The sequence below is a fragment of the Salvelinus fontinalis genome, chromosome 22 (genome assembly GCF_029448725.1).
Source record: "Salvelinus fontinalis isolate EN_2023a chromosome 22, ASM2944872v1, whole genome shotgun sequence".
In the NCBI taxonomy this organism is placed as follows: Eukaryota; Metazoa; Chordata; class Actinopteri; order Salmoniformes; family Salmonidae; genus Salvelinus; species Salvelinus fontinalis.
Window position 1 is genome coordinate 33145800 of NC_074686.1, and position 14206 is coordinate 33160005.

The following is a 14206-nucleotide window of genomic DNA, read 5'->3' on the forward strand; positions in this document are numbered from 1 at the left end:
ACTGCCCTACAGTACCTACTGCCCCTATAGTACCTACAGTACCTACTGCCCTACAGTACCTACTGCCCCTATAGTACCTACAGTACCTGCTGCCCCTACAGTACCTACAGTACCTACTGCCCCTACTGGCCCTACAGTATCTACAGTACTTGCTGCCCCTATAGTACCTACAGTACTTGCTGCCCCTATAGTACCTACAGTACTTACAGTACCTGCTGCCCCTATAGTACCTACAGTACTTACAGTACCTACTACTCCTATAGTACCTACAGTACTTACAGTACCTGCTGCCCCTAAAGTACCTACAGTACCTGCTGCCCCTACACTACCTACAGTACCTACAGTATCTATAGTACCTACAGTACCTACTGCCCCTATAGTACCTACAGTACCTACTACTCCTATAGTACCTACAGTACTTACAGTACCTGCTGCCCCTACTGCCCCTACAGTACCTGCTGCCCCTACAGTACCTACAGTACCTGCCGAACCCTATAGTACCTATAGTACCTACTGCCCCTATAGTACCTACAGTACCTACAGTACCTGCTGCCCCTATAGGACCTACAGTACCTACTGCCCCTACAGTGCTTACAGTACCTGCTGCCCCTATAGGACCTACAGTACCTACAGTACCTACTGCCCCTACAGTACTTACAGTACCTGCTGCCCCTATAGTACCTACAGTACCTACAGTACTTACAGTACCTACTGCCCTACAGTACCTACTGCCCCTACAGTACCTACAGTACCTGCTGCACCTACAGTACCTACTGCCCCTACAGTACCTACAGTACCTACTGCCCTACAGTACCTACTGCCCCTACAGTACTTACAGTACCTGCTGCCCCTATAGTACCTACAGTACTTACAGTACCTGCTGCCCCTATAGTACCTACAGTACTTACAGTACCTGCTGCCCCTATAGTACCTACAGTACTTACAATACCTGCTGCCCCTAAAGTACCTACAGTACCTGCTGCCCCTACAGTACCTACAGTACCTACTGCCCCTACAGTACCTACTGCGCCTACAGTACCTACTGCCCCTACAGTACCTACTGCGCCTACAGTACCTACTGCCCCTACGGTACCTATACTATGGCCTATTAACAGCATCAGTCAGTGTCTGTCTGTCTGCTCATTGTGCTGTGTGTGTCCTGTGTGGAGCATGCCACGAACGCTGGGATTAAACAGAGCGCAGGGTATTTGCATAGGGAAATAAAGGGTTATCTATAGTTAAAGTTCATTGAGTTGATGTCACCACCAGGCTCCGGGAAAACCAATTAAGGCACAATACTGAATAGCCAGGATGAGATGCGGGAAGTTAGCCTACATTGAATGGTGCATGCAATAACACCACTTTAGTGTTAATCTGTAGTCACGCTATGTATCTATTATATGTTGGTTTAAGGCAGGCTTCGTGAGACTGCCGCAGGGCTGTTGCATTTGTTGTTGTAAATAGTAGCCTATTCTACAAATAGGCTGCAGTTGATTCTTGCGTCCGTGTGTGGGTAGTGTACGTGTGTGTGTGGCAGTTAGGTCAACCCAATGCTAAACTGGAGATTTCGCTTTGACCTCATGAGAAGTGCTGGTGTATATATCAGGAGCTCCCAGATCAGACTATGGAGTGGCTGTTCACACACTCTGTCCAGACTAGTGTGTCCTCACTAGGAGGGGCGGGGCCTAAGCCTAACTCCCAGAGGTGGGACCAAATCATTGTTTTACAAGTATCAAATCAAAGTTTAGTACCTACCTCTGCACTGGCACACGCAAGTAAGTCTCAAGTCTTAGCAATCAAGTCCCAAGGCAAGACAGGCAAGTCCGAGTCAAGTCTCAAGTCAAGACCGACAAGTATCAAGTCATGTCTAAAATCCTAAACTTTGAGTTTCGAGTCCTAAACAAGTCATACTGTGCTCTTCACCAAATGTAATACCATTTCATATTTTTAGCAAGAGTAATAGTTAGTATATTACATTTACGCAAATTATGAATGCTTTTGAAAATATATTTACTACTTTCCAAATAAACGTTATATTTCCATGGAAATACATGGGTAGCCATGAGAAAGACACCTCCCCCCCAATAGTAAACGACTATTGAGGATCGCTATGGGGCGCAATCGGGCGATGTAGGCTTGTACACAATCGCCCAACCTTAACACACACACACACACACACACACACACACTGTGTGTGTGGTTACAGTAGGCTAACGTATGTCAATGGTTTTAGGAACAGCAGTAACATCAGGCAGGATTTAGGCTACCAACTGCCTAGCCAGTTGTAGCTCAATCTTGGGTGCAATGATCACGTTCCCGCACTGACTGACTGTGTGGAGGCTCATTGATTTAACGTTAAGTTAGCCAACATGCTACACTGGCAAAGTTACGAGTGATATAGCTGTTAGCCACGTCTTACCGTTCTTTGTGCAGCTTCAAATGTCGAAAAAAGTTGGAAGTTGTTGCGCCTCCATCTGTAATTTTCTTCCTGCATGTTTTGCAAGTTGCAATCCGTTTTTTGTTGATACAGCGTCATCTTTATATCTGAAAATAATAATTTTGGGGTGCCATCTTTCCAAGGACTCCATCTGAATTCACCCGCCAACGTTTCTCTGCACTGCCACACACAACTTTTTCTCAGCTGGCACAATTTGATTGGCTGCTGTCCGATGCAAACTTTAATCCGTTAAATGAAGAGTTGATGCGCCGCACACTTTTTTAATAGCATCATTTTTAGTATTTGGGCTCGGGGAGGGTATCAAGTCAGGTCGAGTCAAAAGGCTCAAGTCCAAGTCAAGTCACGAGTCATTGGTGTTAAAGTCAAAGTCGAGTTGCAAGTCATCATATTTGTGACTCGAGTCCAAGTCATGTGACTCGAGTCTACACCTCTGCTAACTCCTAGTGTTGTTTTTAGCCTCCATTTTTTTCTGCTTTGTCACTTTTGAACGTGGTTGTTATGTTGTTGTTAGGGGAAGACGGCTGTATCCCCGAGCCTGGCGGGCCTGCTTGTTTTTAAGAGAGGGTTTGCATGTTCACGTTTCAGTGCAATCGATCACTCTGCGTGTACTGTGTGTGTAACTCCAGGGTCAGGGCTGTCAGCTAGACAGGGCCTTCCTCCCTGTTTCCTTTCCTAACTGAAGTACTGTGGTGTAAGAGTTTTTCGAGGTGGAGTCCATTGTTAGTTGTGGGCTGAGTTAGTTTAGTAGTTACAGTCTACTGTGGTCTTAATCAAGATCACCGACATCGCGCCACTGAGATGGATCTATGAAAGGGATTTTGTTGGATGTTTTCCTGCGTGTTATTTCTATGGTCTTTGAATATCACTCTCATTTTGCTCCAGGGCCTTTCCTTCAGTAGTGATACAGGGCCTTTCCTTCAGTAGTGATACAGAGCCTTTCCTTCAGTAGTGATCCAGGGCCTTTCCTTCAGTAGTGATCCAGGGCCTTTCCTTCAGTAGTGATACAGGGCCTTTCCTTCAGTAGTGATCCAGGGCCTTTCCTTCAGTAGTGATCCAGGGCCTTTCCTTCAGTAGTGATCCAGGGCCTTTCCTTCAGTAGTGATACAGGGCCTTTCCTTCAGTAGTGATACAGGGCCTTTCCTTCAGTAGTGATACAGGGCCTTTCCTTCAGTAGTGATCCAGGGCCTTTCCTTCAGTAGTGATCCAGGGCCTTTCCTTCAGTAGTGATCCAGGGCCTTTCCTTCAGTAGTGATACAGGGCCTTTCCTTCAGTAGTGATACAGGGCCTTTCCTTCAGTAGTGATCCAGGGCCTTTCCTTCAGTAGTGATCCAGGGCCTTTCCTTCAGTAGTGATCCAGGGCCTTTCCTTCAGTAGTGATACAGGGCCTTTCCTTCAGTAGTGATACAGGGCCTTTCCTTCAGTAGTGATCCAGGGCCTTTCCTTCAGTAGTGATCCAGGGCCTTTCCTTCAGTAGTGATCCAGGACCTTTCCTTCAGTAGTGATCCCATCTCTTTGCTGTGGTTGATCACAGCAACTTAGGCACACACCACTAAGGGGTCGAAGACCCTGACGAGGCCTACGTTCCCCTTTTCCTTCGATTGATTTGTTAATGATTTATTTGTGCATGACAAGTTGTAGGCCAACTTTACAAGACTTGTGTTTATGACTGTTTCCTTTTGGGGGAAACAGAATACGGCGAGAGGGGGATTTATGAACCGTTTTCATGAGGGCCTCAACGAGCTTCCCTGACCAACACCCCAGGGAGGCATTGCAGAGATATACTGTATGTTATTTTTACCAAATTTCATGAAAAAGCAACTCCCAAGAATGGACCTCAGAGAAATATAGCTGCGGTCCGTTCTTGGGTATAGCAGTCTTCTGCCCTAATGTTGGGAAGACTTCTATTAGCCTGTCCATTTACTCAGACAAGCACTCCATTCTCACAGAGACCTTTGGTAGGATCAGCATAGCTGCATAAATTACCAACACCACTTGAGAACGTGCTTCATTTTCTTGTCTTACACTCTAACTGGTCTCCTATATTTAAAGTTTTAAGAATATGGATTGTTGACGCAGCAGTTGGTCCCACTGCTCTCTGTGAGCTAAATCTACCATTATAAATCACAAGGCAGGGTTGTTGTTGACACGTCGCACCTCAAGCTGCTAAAACTGCAGACTTACTGATCCACATGGCACATTGTGACTGCTTTAATTCCTCCCCACCCCTGTGTGTGGGGGTGGGTGGGCGGGTGTGTGGTGTGTATGCAGTGTCTCCGGACATGCGTGTGTGTGTATGGTCGTGTGTGCGAGAGAGAGAGAGTGTGTGTTCTGGTGAGTGGGAGGGGGATTTGTCATACTCCCTGTTAACGTTGGCACACGTGGACGCCCTCTTTCCCAGCCTCACGGCCCCACCCACTCTCCCACTGCAGCAACACTGCTGCAGCAGTGCTACACACAAACACACACATACACATACACACACACACACACACACACACACACACACACACACACACACACACACACACACACACACACACACACACACACACACACACACACAACCTGATCCACATTGTTTACAGTCCTACTGTATTATCAGGCTATCGTGGGAGAGAGTCTCAACAAATGCATCTGCTGCCACTTCCCTAAGCAAATCTGCATCTTGTCTGAGCTGGAGATGAAATGAATACTGTAATGAGTACGCACAGTAGGCTACACGTCGCCATGGTGTTCTCAGAGTTGATGAGATGCCAAGCCATCAAGGGAGGGAATGGGACTAAGAAATACAATAACTAGTCTATGACTATGAAACAAAAAAACTGAGCATCCTAAATTGGTTTTAATTTCATGATGTAAAAAATACATATTATCAGAACTTTTCCCTAACCTTGAGAGATGTGGTATGCTGTGACCTGACCTTGAGAGATGTGGTATGCTGTGACCTGACCTAGAGAGATGTGGTATGCTGTGATCTGACCTTGAGAGATGTGGTATGCTGTGACCTGACCTAGAGAGATGTGGTATGCTGTGACCTGACCTTGAGAGATGTGGTATGCTGTGACCTGACCTTGAGAGATGTGGTATGCTGTGACCTGACCTTGAGAGATGTGGTATGCTGTGACCTGACCTAGAGAGATGTGGTATGCTGTGACCTGACCATGAGAGATGTGGTATGCTGTGACCTGACCTAGAGAGATGTGGTATGCTGTGACCTGACCTAGAGAGATGTGGTATGCTGTGACCTGACCTAGAGAGATGTGGTATGCTGTGACCTGACCTAGAGAGATGTGGTATGCTGTGACCTGACCTAGAGAGATGTGGTATGCTGTGACCTGACCTAGAGGGATGTGGTATGCTGTGATCTGACCTAGAGAGATGTGGTATGCTGTGATCTGACCTAGAGGGATGTGGTATGCTGTGCCCTGACCTAGAGAGATGTGGTATACTGTGATCTGACCTTGAAAGATGTGGTATGCTGTGACCTGACCTAGAGAGATGTGGTATACTGTGGTATGCTGTGACCTGACCTAGAGAGATGTGGTATGCTGTGCCCTGACCTAGAGAGATGTGGTATGCTGTGATCTGACCTAGAGAGATGTGGTATGCTGTGACCTGACCTAGAGAGATGTGGTATGCTGTGACCTGACCTTGAGAGATGTGGTATGCTGTGACCTGACCTTGAGAGATGTGGTATGCGGGGCAGGGAGTTGTAAATGGCTCTGTGATCAGAAGGTTAAAGCAGCTCACTCCCCTAAGCCGACCATCTAACCTCGGTAGCTCAGCAATCATTCATCTTCAATCATTTCTATGGACTGTCAGTGAGTCACCAAGCTTAAAAATTGCCGCCATGCAACACGGTCCAATAATTCAGATGGCTCATGGATGAATTGATCAATGGGTATACAGCCTGACTGTCCTCATCAAAGGCATTGAAATGCATGCGAGTACAAGGACAACAATTCAAATATAAATGGCAAATCCTGAGTAAGGCGTCACCAGTCCGCCCAGCTCTCCCTGGGTGTGTTGTGGTTGGTGGTTATTTGTGCCCCTGTCCTCCCCCTGCCTGCCTGGTTGGTTAGCTGGCCTCCTGACTCCTCAGTATGCCCAGTGTAATCCATATCTGGGCCTCTATTTGGGTCAGTCAAGTAGTAACACACATTCACGTATACACACACACACACACACACACACACACACACACACACACACACACGTACACACACGTACACACACGTACACAAACACAAACACAAACACAAACACGCACACACGCACATGTACACAAACACGCACACACACACACGTATACAAACACACACACACGTATAGGCTACATACTTACAAGTACAAACAGCTTATAGAGGTGCCATGATAATGAGTGCCTAAGGATAAACGGTATCCTATCTTGTTCTATAGACATTATCATCACACTGATCTTAATTCCCCCCTGAGAGAACATGAAATTACAACTTCTGTTTTATAGCTGCACATGAGAACAAATGTTTATCCCTTGAGTTGAGTAACATAGGCAGTTATAGTATTTGAACTTGTATGAATGCTGGTGTTGGGTGACTTGACATTGAAGGCTGTCTCTCCCAGTGTTCTAGAACTGAAGGTACGTCCCTGGCCCCATTCTGTCACTCAAAACTTTGAGCTTGACCAAATATCAAGTATGGTCCTAATTTATACTGAACATAAATATAAACTCAACAGGTAAAGTGTTGGTCCCATGTTTCATGAGCTGATATAAAAGATCACAGAAATGTTCCATACACACAGAAAAGCTTATTTAAAAAAAAATGTTGTTTAAATCCCTGTTAGGGAGCATTTCTCCTTTGCCAAGATAATCCATCCACCTGACAGGTGTGGCATATCAAGAAGCTGATTAAAAAGCATGATCATTACACAGCTGCACCTTGTGCTGAGTATAATTAAATGGCACTTTAAAAGGTGCAGTTTTGTCACACAACACAATTCCACAAATGTCTCAAGTTTTGAGGGAGTGTGAAATTGGAATGCTGACTACAGGAATGTCCACCAGAGCTGTTGCCAAAGAATTGAATTATTTTCTCTACCATAAGCCGCCTCCAACGTCGTTTTTGCAGTGCGTCCAACAGGCCTCACAACTGCAGACCACGTGTTACCATGCCAGCCCAGGACCTCCACATCCGGCTTCTTCACCTGCGGGATCATCTGAAACCCCCCTGACAGCTGATGAAACTGAGGAGTATTTCTATCCGTAACAAAACCCTTTCGTGGTGGGAAAAAGTCATTCTGATTGGCTGGGCCTGACTCCCCAGTAGGGTTGAAATCAATAGATTGACTGAGTTCCTTTATATGAACTGTAACTCAGTAGAATCATTTAAATTGTTGCGTGATGTGTTTATATTTTTGTTCAGTGTAGTTTTGTATCGGCCTTTTGAACTCACTAGGCCTAGGCTACATAACCTTGCCATATTTCAGTCCACAGAGAACAACGTGTAGGGTTCAGTACCATGTGACTGTGTTATGTAACCGTCCTGCGGTAGACAGGCTGAGAGGGCAGGTAATAATAACACGACACACTGAGTCTGATCCTGTTCTGCTCTGTCCTTCACAATGTTTCTGCTGAGGCCTTTTGTTTGCTTTTCTCTCTCAATACCATTCAGTGGAGAAGAGACTTGACTGTGGAGATCATCATTCTGCCTGGCAACAGCATTATTGAAAAGGACTAATAGCCTTTTCCTCAGGTGCTGAACAGATGGATGTCTCTTCTTTACGACTGTAGTATAATATAGGCACTAGTGGAAATGCTACAGTGGTTGAATGTTACAGTGGAAAAAGTATAACATTACTGTATCTTAACTTTGTTGAGCAGGTGATCTACTGTACATGGGTATGGCTCAGATAGCCTAGCGGTTAAGAACGTTGGCCCAGTAACTGAAAGGTTTCTGGTTTGAATCCCTGAACTGACTCGGTGAAGAATCTGTCGATGTGCCCTTGAGCAAGGCACTTAACCCTAGTTGCTCTGGATAAGAGTGTCTGCTAAATGATGTAAATGTAAAGTTTCTCTTACATTGGTTGCAAATCTGAGACTTAAAGTACGTATATTTTATTACTGTAGATAAATCCACTCCCAATCAGACATCAATACAAGAATAAAGGCAAAACCACCACCAATTACCCAAATCTAAAGAAATACCCCTCTGAGGATATCTCTTTCTCTCAGGGGGTTTTCGTTTTGCATCCGATGAGGAAGCCCCTCTGAAGACTAGATTCATATAAGATGAGAGCCTATAATGCACTCCCATCTCTCCTAGGTCTCAGTAACTCAGTATATAACTGATAAATGAAAAGTGTCGGAGAGAGAGAGGGAGAGACGTTTTAACGTGGACATTGGATAGTGTAATCTCAGATTGGAGCATGCATTAAACCAACAGTTCCAGGACACACTCACTAATTTCCTTCTGAAACCCTGGCCCCCTCATGTACAGTCACAGCTCTATGTACCCTCAGCCTCCTTTCAGCATGTCCTGTCTCTCCTCTCTCCCCCCTCCCTCTCCTCTCTCTCCCTCCTCTCTCTCCCCCTCCCCCTCCTCTCTCTCACCCCTCCCCCTCATCTCTCTCCCCCTCCCTCTCCTCTCTCTCCCCCTCCTTCTCCTCACTCTCACCCCTCCCTCTCCTCTCTCTCCCCCCTCCCTCTCCTCTCTCTCCCCCCTCCCTCTCCTCTCTCTCACCCCTCCCTCTCCTCTCTCTCCCCCTCCCTCTCCTCTCTCTCCCTTGTCTCTCCTCTCTCTCTCTCTCTCTCTCTCTCTCTCTCTCTCTCTCCCTCTCCTCTCTCTCCCCCCTCCTCTCTCTCTCCTCTCTCCTTGTTTCTCTTTCGCTCTCCCCTCTCTCTCTATATACAGCATATACATCTTGCACTCTATCTCCCTTAATCCCATCTCTCTTTCTCTCTCTCTCCCCTCTCTCTCACTCAAGACTGTCTTACAGGCTGTGTGAGAGCTAGACCTAACCCACAGAGCCTCCCCAACCCAGAGAGCCTCCCCAGTCAGCTCACAATGCAATTAACCTCCACGGCCCTCCAGGTGCAAACACGTCTTGCTTGACTGCTACAGGAGCTCCTATCCCGCCCAGAGACGGAAGAGGAAGCAAGACATCCCACTCCCTCATTTTTTCTGGTTCATATACAGTCAATGAACTAAGTAGACCAGACCCAGCTGCTATCACATTGGTGACTTTGGGAGAGCCACCCCTTAAGTAAACCTGAACTGTGAACATTTGTTTCAATGGTAAATGGCCTGAGAAAGACCTCTTCATTTATCCACCATCTTTGTCGTGCCCCCGGAGTCAGACGTGTTCTGAAAATGTACTCGGTTCTGAGATGTGATTGGCATTCTAATTTCAAATCCTACTGGATTTGCCACTCACTGCCTCTGCCTAAAAAACCAACAGGAAGCTACTGATTCACTCTCACAAACCAGCCTGACATTTCCCCATCCCAGACTCAATCCTCTGAGTCATTCTAATGCCTAGCTGTTTGTTCAGGACACAACAGTACACACGCACACACACATAGAGAGACACACACACACACACAGAGAGACACTCGCAGACAGACAGGAGGGGTTGGTTATTAAAGGCAGCTTTATTCACGTCTTATTACAGGATAAAGGAAAAGACTGAAAATCCCCCGGGAGGTGTGTGAGGAGCGAGTGGGTCCTTTCTCCCTCCCTCCCTCTCTATACTCTACCCTGTACTGTATGCACCAGTCTCTGCCCAGAGGCTTAAGCACTACTAATATCCAGATGACAATGAACTAGGCCTTTACATGCTTAAATCTTCAAATCATCTTTGATTCACCTCAGAGTTTTAAACAATGTAGTGAATCTGTTTCCACCTTTTCCACAATCAAGCCAAACTGACCCATATCATTCTGTATGAGGCTAGTGTGGTTCAGTACAGGTTGGCGTGGTTCAGTTCTGCTGTCTTACTGGAAGTTTAAAAATGTTACTGTCTTTAGAGTCTGCCAACCTCCATTTTAATAACTAACTCTCTTTCTCTCTCTCTCTCTCTCTGGCCCTGGCTTACTGGCGGCTATTCCCGTGGTGCATCCTGGGTATGTGCAGATTGATCGGCCACTCGATGGGGATTCACAGAGGAGCTCTCACCTGTGTCGCCTCCTGCCCTCCACCCTGCCGCCTGCCCTCCCTCTTCTGCACCTCCTCCACACACATCATGAAACTGGTATTAACTGAATGGCAATTGATATGGATTTTTACTGATTCTAGTAGACAGTAAACCAACTAACACAGAAAGGGAGGAAAAGCCATCTAATTTTCACACGTCCTTCTTCACACTAAATGAACCTGCCTGTGAGGTTCTGAGCTGCCTGAGTTGACAGCCCACCCTGAAAAAACAACCCAATGCCTCTTTAAGGAACACACAAGGAATGTATTGTACGCTTTAAGAGATTATTAGTTCTTCCTGATAACGACGTTCGAGGACATCGACAGCAGAGGGAGCTACTTTGAGGACGAGCTCACACCTGTCACCGCTGGTGTATGAATACAGATCTATTTATTTATTTATTTTTGAATCCATTTTTTTTTTCTGGAGCCTGAAGGGTTGTGCGTTTGGCTGTGTGCATGCCGAAGAAGAAGAAAATGGCTCCCCAGAACTCTGAGGCCGATGCTATGCAAGTGCAGGGGGTGATGGTGGTCCCTGCTGCTAAGAAAACCACCACAGGTTCTGCCTCCACAGGGGACGGAGGAGCAGGAGGAGGAGGAGGTTTGGTGCTGGAGTCATGCCAGGAGGAGTCGGTGAGCGAGGGGTCTATAGACCGGATCCCGCTGCGCCAGTGGGTGATGCACGGAGCCGTCATGTTTGGACGAGAGTTCTGCTACGCCATGGAAACAGCCCTGGTTACGCCTGTACTGCTGCAAATCGGTAAGAGAGATCACTGTATAGAAAGCATGGAGATTGTACAGACGTGCACACATGTATGTAAACACACACACAGCAAGAGTTAACCAGAGTCATGCCGATGATGGAGCCAGGTGGGTGAATTCACATACTCTACTGTTCACGCTGCCCACACATCATATCCCCACATCTATATCAACACATCTATATCAACACATCTATATCCCCACATCAATATCCACACAACATATCCCCACATCTATATCCACACAACATATCCCCACATCTACATCAACAAAACATATCCCCACATCTATATCCACACATCATATCCCCACATCTATATCAACACATCTATATCAACACATCTATATCCCCACATCTATATCCCCACATCTATATCAACACATCATATCCCCACATCTATATCAACACATCTATATCAACACATCTATATCAACACATCTATATCCCCACATCTATATCCCCACATCTATATCCCCACATCTATATCAACACATCATATCCCCACATCTATATCAACACATCTATATCCCCACATCTATATCAACACATCTATATCCCCACATCTATATCAACACATCATATCCCCACATCTATATCAACACATCATATCCCCACATCTATATCCCCACATCTATATCAACACATCATATCCCCACATCTATATCAACACATCATATCCCCACATCTATATCAACACATCATATCCCCACATCTATATCAACACATCAGATCCCCACATCTATATCAACACATCTATATCCCCACATCTATATCCCCACATCTATATCCCCACATCTATATCCCCACATCTATATCAATACATCAGATCCCCACATCTATATCAACACATCAGATCCCCACATCTATATCCCCACATCTATATCCACACATCAGATCCCAACATCTATATCCCCACATCTATATCAACACATCAGATCCCGACATCTATATCCCCACATCTATATCCCCACATCTATATCCCCACATCTATATCCCCACATCTATATCCACACATCATATCCCCACATCTATATCCCCACATCTATATCAACACATCAGATCCCCACATCTATATCAACACATCTATATCCCCACATCTATATCCCCACATCTATATCCCCACATCTATATCCCCACATCTATATCAATACATCAGATCCCCACATCTATATCAACACATCAGATCCCCACATCTATATCAACACATCTATATCCCCACATCTATATCCCCACATCTATATCCACACATCATATCCCCACATCTATATCAATACATCAGATCCCCACATCTATATCAACACATCAGATCCCCACATCTATATCAGCACATCTATATCCCCACATCTATATCCCCACATCTATATCAACACATCTATATCAACACATCAGATCCCCACATCTATATCCCCACATCTATATCAATACATCAGATCCCCACATCTATATCAACACATCAGATCCCCACATCTATATCAGCACATCTATATCCCCACATCTATATCCACACATCTATATCAACACATCTATATCAACACATCATATCCCCACATCTATATCAACACATCATATCCCCACATCTATATCCCCACATCTATATCAACACATCAGATCCCCACATCTATATCAACACATCTATATCCCCACATCTATATCAACACATCAGATCCCCACATCTATATCAACACAGCATATCCCCACATCTATATCCACACAACATATCCAAACATCCATCATAAACACATTGGATAAGAATTCAGGGTCCTTCCTGCTCTTCAGTGTTCCTGTCACAGCCACAGCCCTAATAACAGGCCTGCCTAGGAAAGACAAGGCTCCAGTCCTTTTACAGTCAATCTGATTAGATGCTCTCTGGACTATAAACAGTAAATCATACTCTTTGACCGGCCCGGGGTCGTGGCGGCAGCAAAGTATAGAGACACTGGATGCGACTTAGCAGAGGATTAGAATAACCACGTGGGGGATGCTGGGGGATGCGCTGATACACCAGTGTTCTTCTTGACTAATGATAGCTCAGTCGACTACAGCTGTGGATAAAAATCACCGAACAAAGACTTTTTCAGATCTAGTGAAGAGGGGCTGTGTTTCCATTAGGATAGCTGTTCTGTTATTAATGCCATTAAATCATCATTTGAGTTCATCCAGCCATCTCTGTCTGCCGTCAGTTTTGATTCCAGTGTTTTGAAGGTCTAGCTAGCTAGCTGTCTCTGGCTGTCCTTGCCTCTACATTTGCTGTTGCGTCTGCTTGGTGATTACAGCTCTCGGAAACACCACAATCCATCCTGGCCTCAAAGACACCCTACCTACCTCACCGCTCTCACGCCAACCCACCTCACAGAGGGGGTGGGGGGGGGGGGAGTAAAGGGAGAAATGTGTGGAGTGAGGGAGAGAGAGACATTCTCTGCTCAGAGCTCTGACTGAGTTTACAACTTCATGTGTTCCCTGCACCCATTCTCAGGCTATTTACTTTATAGTGGACTACATTTGACCAGGGCCTATAGACCTACCTCCTCACTCAGACAGACTGAGTTTCAATGATGGTGTGGGTGACATTGTGTGCTCTGGGTTACCTAAGAAGGGCATGGTACTGGAGCAGAGTCCAGTCCAGGGAAACACCCCTGTGGAAGTGACTTAGCGTTTGACTTCAGTATTGTCTGATTGTGTTCATCAAAAGGTGAGACAAGGCCGTCCATTACAGTCTGTTGAAACGTCTCTTTGTTCTCTCCTTTGACGTAAAGTAGGCCTCTGTCGTCACAAGCTATCACTGTGTTATTTGTTTTTGTCAGAGTGACAACCCAA

General features: G+C 45.7%; 1 protein-coding gene across 2 annotated transcripts in view; it reads left to right on the forward strand.

Moving 5' to 3' along the window:
* LOC129820223 (solute carrier family 45 member 4-like) overlaps positions 1-14206 on the forward strand; it is an 83413-nt gene that overhangs the window by 16023 nt on the left and 53184 nt on the right. For both annotated transcript variants that reach the window (XR_008754165.1, XM_055877237.1), the window contains exon 3: positions 10570-11389. Coding sequence is in view for 1 of the 2 variants with exons in the window: in XM_055877237.1 (XP_055733212.1) it covers positions 11089-11389 (301 nt within the window). In the remaining variant the exon portion in view is untranslated. The remainder of the gene's footprint in view (positions 1-10569; positions 11390-14206) is intronic.